This window comes from Octopus bimaculoides, chromosome 18, assembly GCF_001194135.2.
Source record: "Octopus bimaculoides isolate UCB-OBI-ISO-001 chromosome 18, ASM119413v2, whole genome shotgun sequence".
Taxonomy (NCBI): domain Eukaryota; kingdom Metazoa; phylum Mollusca; class Cephalopoda; order Octopoda; family Octopodidae; genus Octopus; species Octopus bimaculoides.
Window position 1 is genome coordinate 29,717,383 of NC_068998.1, and position 5,000 is coordinate 29,722,382.

General features: G+C 41.3%; 1 protein-coding gene across 1 annotated transcript in view; it reads left to right on the plus strand.

Moving 5' to 3' along the window:
- Nucleotides 1-373: 373 nt before the first annotated feature.
- Nucleotides 374-5,000, plus strand: part of LOC106867497 (beta-hexosaminidase) — a 53,203-nt gene continuing 48,576 nt past the window's right edge. The window contains exon 1 of the mRNA XM_014912383.2: nt 374-538. Coding sequence (XP_014767869.1) covers nt 529-538 — 10 coding nt within the window. The 5' untranslated portion in view covers nt 374-528. The remainder of the gene's footprint in view (nt 539-5,000) is intronic.

Below are 5,000 nucleotides of genomic sequence, written 5' to 3' on the forward strand. Positions count from 1 at the left end.
ATAGATAGAAGATAGATAGATAGATAGACAGACAGATAGGTAGATAGTTACATACACATATACCTACATATATACCTACATATATACCTACATATATACCTACATTTATACATATATTTGTGTGTGTGTGTGTGTGTGTTTGTGTGTGTGTGTGTGTGTGTGTGTGTGTGTGTATAGGCATGTACGTATATGCCCATTTATTCAAGATACGTACACATATATAACAATACATATATATACTTATTACATATTGTGATTTACAGATACATATTTATAGGGAGAAATAGAATGACGTCTATGCATGGGCACAAACGCATAAAACAGCACAAACTTAAGTGGCTCGATGATAACACAGTCATAAGCCTCTATTTTGATTAGTTCTTACACATATCTCCTCTCCACCCATCTCACATCACCATATATTACACAATACAATTTCCTAAATAGTTTTCACTCCTTCAATATACACACATATTTGTATGTATTTTGATACTCAACAGTATTCTCACATTACAACACCAAGCGATAATGTTAAGAGGTAAGTTGTATGAAATTATAAAGTACACACACATACATACGCACGCATACATTCACATACAAATTATGTGCGTGTATGCTCTTCTTTTTGTTGTTGAAAGCATGTTTTAGTGGGCACCACTCTATTTATTTCTAAAGTATTTTAAAAATATCTGCCTATTTTCTCTCTCGTTGTACACTGTTGTCTGGCATTTCTTCTATTAACTCCAATTTGATTTTGAGGTCAAGCTAATTCATATGGGTGACATTGTCGAAGTCTAAATTTGGCCTAGCCCTCTTCAATACTTAACTAATCTGAACTCCATTTATAATAATAATAATAATAATAATAATAATAATAATAATAATAATAATAATAATAATAATAATAATAATAATAATAGAACAGGTCCGAGAAATATGTCAGAGAAATTGGAATAGACACGGAGGCAGAGCAGGTCCCCAAAACTGCTCTGCTGGAGACAAGTAAGATTTTGAGATTGGTGTTTGTGTGCTGAGTATCTTCCACAATAGGTTAATCCAAGTACCAAAGCTTATAATTTGTGGAAAGAGACCCTGTGAGACCTCTGACGACAGGTTGTTGTCCGCTCTCACAGAATCAACTCGATCAAGTAAGACTAAGAGCTTTGAGAAGTGAAAATACTGCTGCTGCTGCTACTACTACTACTACTACTACTACTACTACTACTACTACTAATAATAATAATAATAATAATAATAATAATAATAATAATAATAACAATATTTTTTATTTCTTTATTGCCCACAGGGGGCTAAACATAGAGGGGACAAACAAGGGCAGACAAGGGGATTAAGTCGATTAGATCGACTCCACTGATTAACTGGTTCTTATTTAATCGACCCGAAAGGATGAAAGGCAAGGTCGACCTCGGCGGAATGTGAACTCAGAACGTAACGGCAGGAACACCATCTTGGATGCATACCTGGATAGGACGGGGCTAGCTGAGTGGAGAGAGGGAGTAAAAGCCTCACAAACCAGCTCAGTCTCTTCCGGTTGGCTGACAGAAACCGACTGGATTTCCCGAATGCGCCAATATGGACATGGGCGAACCGCATCGCGTCTTCCAGATCGTTTCTCGATAGAGTATTTTGTAGACCTGTTGATAGAAGAGGTAGTAGAAGTTGTCCACGTTTCAAAGTCGTCGACTACACGGACAATAAACTTGTTATCTATACTGTCAACATAGATAGAATCCATAGACAGGACCCTGGATATTGGAAACTGCACACGTCCTTCACGGCGCGCCAAGCAATCAGAGACCGGGTTAGCAAGTTAGTCCGTCGAGAGTTGGTGGGCGCAATCAGCCGTTGATGGATAGCCCTGAAAAAGTCTATTAGAGTAGAAGCGGTAGGTTTTAGACAGGAAATAGCGTTAGAGGAATCTAGGATAGAGGAGACCTAGCTAGAAAGCTAAAAGAGGCGCTTGGGAAAGGCATAGCGACCGACGTGCTAGCGGCAAGATTGGCTCTTGATCAATTCTTCAATACCAAGCACGAAGATTGCGTTGTGAGAGCTAGGGCAAAGATCAACCAGGAAAAGTCGGTAGGCCTGCAGCTCGGCACCTGGAGAGGCAGGTTCATGCCAAACGACAGCATTTTAGGGCGCTGGACGGAAGGACAGGCTAAATTTCTCGGGTCTGGTTTGGTCCAGACCTCCAGGTAGACAAGAACTGGGGGAAGGTGACGAGCAGGGTAGCCAATCTCACCCAGAAACGGGCAAAGAGGAAGCTGTCCTTGAAGGGTCGGGTGGAGGTGGCGAATGCGTACATCGCTTCCGTCATCTACTACCGCCTGACCGTCGTCCCTTGCTCTATTTCGAGTCTGATAAAGTTTGAGTGCTTACTCTTCCATTTTTTATGGAAGGGACGTGTCCCACTCGTCAGACGGTCCATCTGCTGTTAACAGTCGCTGAGTGGCGGACTGGACAAGTCATGGCTAATGATGCGCTGACATGCGCTGAAGCTGCGACATCTCCAGCATTTCCTTAACGGTGAGCAAGTGTGGTCGCCGTTCGTCAAACGGAACTTTCCGCAGCTCGTCTCATTGATGGAGCTACTGTTCTGGGTCAAGCGTAGACCAAGAAAGGGCGCCTGGAGCCTGGAGTGTCGGCAAGTGCTCACAGCCTTTTGCCAGTCGGGCAACGAGGTCGGTCAAAGTTCCACCATGGAGTTCTACAGAGGATTAGTAGAGGGAAAGAGCGGTGATGTACTCGGGGAAACTCTGGGCGTCGAGAGGGATGAACTAACTGGTCTTTTCCGGAGGATTTTTTGGTCAGGACTTATGGATAACTTCCAGAAATTCCTGGCCTGGCAGCGCTACCGGGGAGCTCTGCCGGTCCGAGACAAGCTCTACAGACACAGAAATGATGTCAGATGGACCTGTCTGAGATGTACGTAGGGCGATGGAACCGTCCTGCATGTACTCGTACAGTGACTGTGCATTACTATGGAGTTTCGTCGAACAGCTGTTGTCACGTGTAGGACAGATCCGGTTATCAGCCGAGTCCATTGTGAGAATCACCCCGCCGCCTACTTTTGGCCGGGAGGGAAAGGCAGCTTTCCTCTGCCTGGTGGCTATAGCGAAAGAAGTAGTGTGGTGGACGAGGCTAAAAGGACTGAAGACTGACACTTTCCTCTTCGGCCGAGCCCTCATCGACTTTTTCAAGTGGAACTTGAAAAGAAAAGTGAGGGTAAAGAGGGAAGTACTGCCTCCCACCCTCACCCAGTAATTTTATTGAAAGATGGGTGAATGTTGCCAAAATGGTTCGTGTGAATGGGCCTATCCTGAAAATTCGTCTGTAAGCCGGAGCAGTTAAGGGGAAGAGGGGTGCCTACCTGGAGTGCCCTTGGCAGTTGGGGTAATCAGGATGTGTGGGATGCCCTGGGTGGAACTCCCTCTATTGGGGAATTTTGTTGTTTAATTTTTTGTTAACTGTTTTTGTTTTTATTGTTTACACGTTTTCTGTTTTAAAGCCCACTTGTCCCTTATTTTGTATCGTCCCTATATGTTTTTTGTGTTCGGCCCTTATAGCCAATAAAGAAAGGATTATTATTTCATTCAACTAGATTCTACATATTGATTCTATGGATAATCATCGACCAGTAAATAAAATATATTTTTATGTAGTAAATATATAGATCTTGAATTTATTCTTTCATCTCTTTATGAACTATTGTTATAACATACACGTTACTACATCAACACCTAGTACTGACTATATATTTCCACTACATTAATTGGTGACCAACCCTGAATTCTACTCTGGAGGATAATCACTAGCTAATTGGTTGCCATCTGACATATTTAGTTATATTCTACTACTCTCCATGTTAAAATTTTCTTCAACTCAGGCGACGATGATATCTGCTATGAATCATCCTGTATTACCAATTTTCACAGAAGACAACCATTGAACTTTTTGCAGAAATATATGCAACCAACTTTAGAACCTTTTGCAAAAAAAAAACTTCGTACTGACTACATATTTCCACTACATACTCATCATGGCTACCCGTCTAATAAGGGTACACTAGTCCATGCATCACAACGATATGTGCGCGATATGGTGACCTTATATCAAGATAAACAACACATGACCTTACAGCTGAGACCCATTTAGAATTTTCTTCAGGACTCTGAATGAGGGTTGTTTAAGGATAATGAACAAAACGCCCCTGTTTCCAGAGGCGATTTATTCAGATCCCAAAGAATTCCTCTCAATACATGGCTATGATGCTCCCCCACTACTTCTGCTTGTGATCAGAAATGCACATATTGCCAGCCACTATGGGACATGCTCAACTGATTAAGGTCAAGCAACTGACAAGCAAGTCTGTGGTACTGAGCAGAATATTTGCTGTAGCCCATCTTTTATACCAAGACAAAACAATGTACATGATAACACTTCCAATCAGTTAAGATCAGAAGCCATGAGAGCCAGTACCTGGTACTGCATCAGAGCATTCATCATCATCATCATCATCATCTTTCTATTCTGTTTCCATTTCTTGCCGAATATCTTCCTGACACCTAGGGCATTGAAACTCATTGTATACATTGGTAGGCCATTAAAATAAATACACCAGATTGTTCATTTACAAAGTTATGTGACAGAGAAAAAAAAGAAAGACAGAGAAAAAGGAAAATATGAAAAAATGAAAAAGTTAACAAAGAAAATAAAGGGGGAAAGAGAAAGAAAGTTCACAGCGACAATCTTTTGCATTTCCTGCATGGATGGTAAGCCAGAGATCATTCTCAAATAATTTTCAGTTCCTTTTGTGATCATTCCAAGTGCTCTTACAATTACTGGTATTGTAACCGTCTTGAGATACCACATCTTTTCGATTTCGATTACCAAATCTTTATATTTTTTGAGCTTATCAAATTCTTTTGCCGAGATATTATGGTCACAGGGTACGCTCATGTCAATCAATAAACAGACGT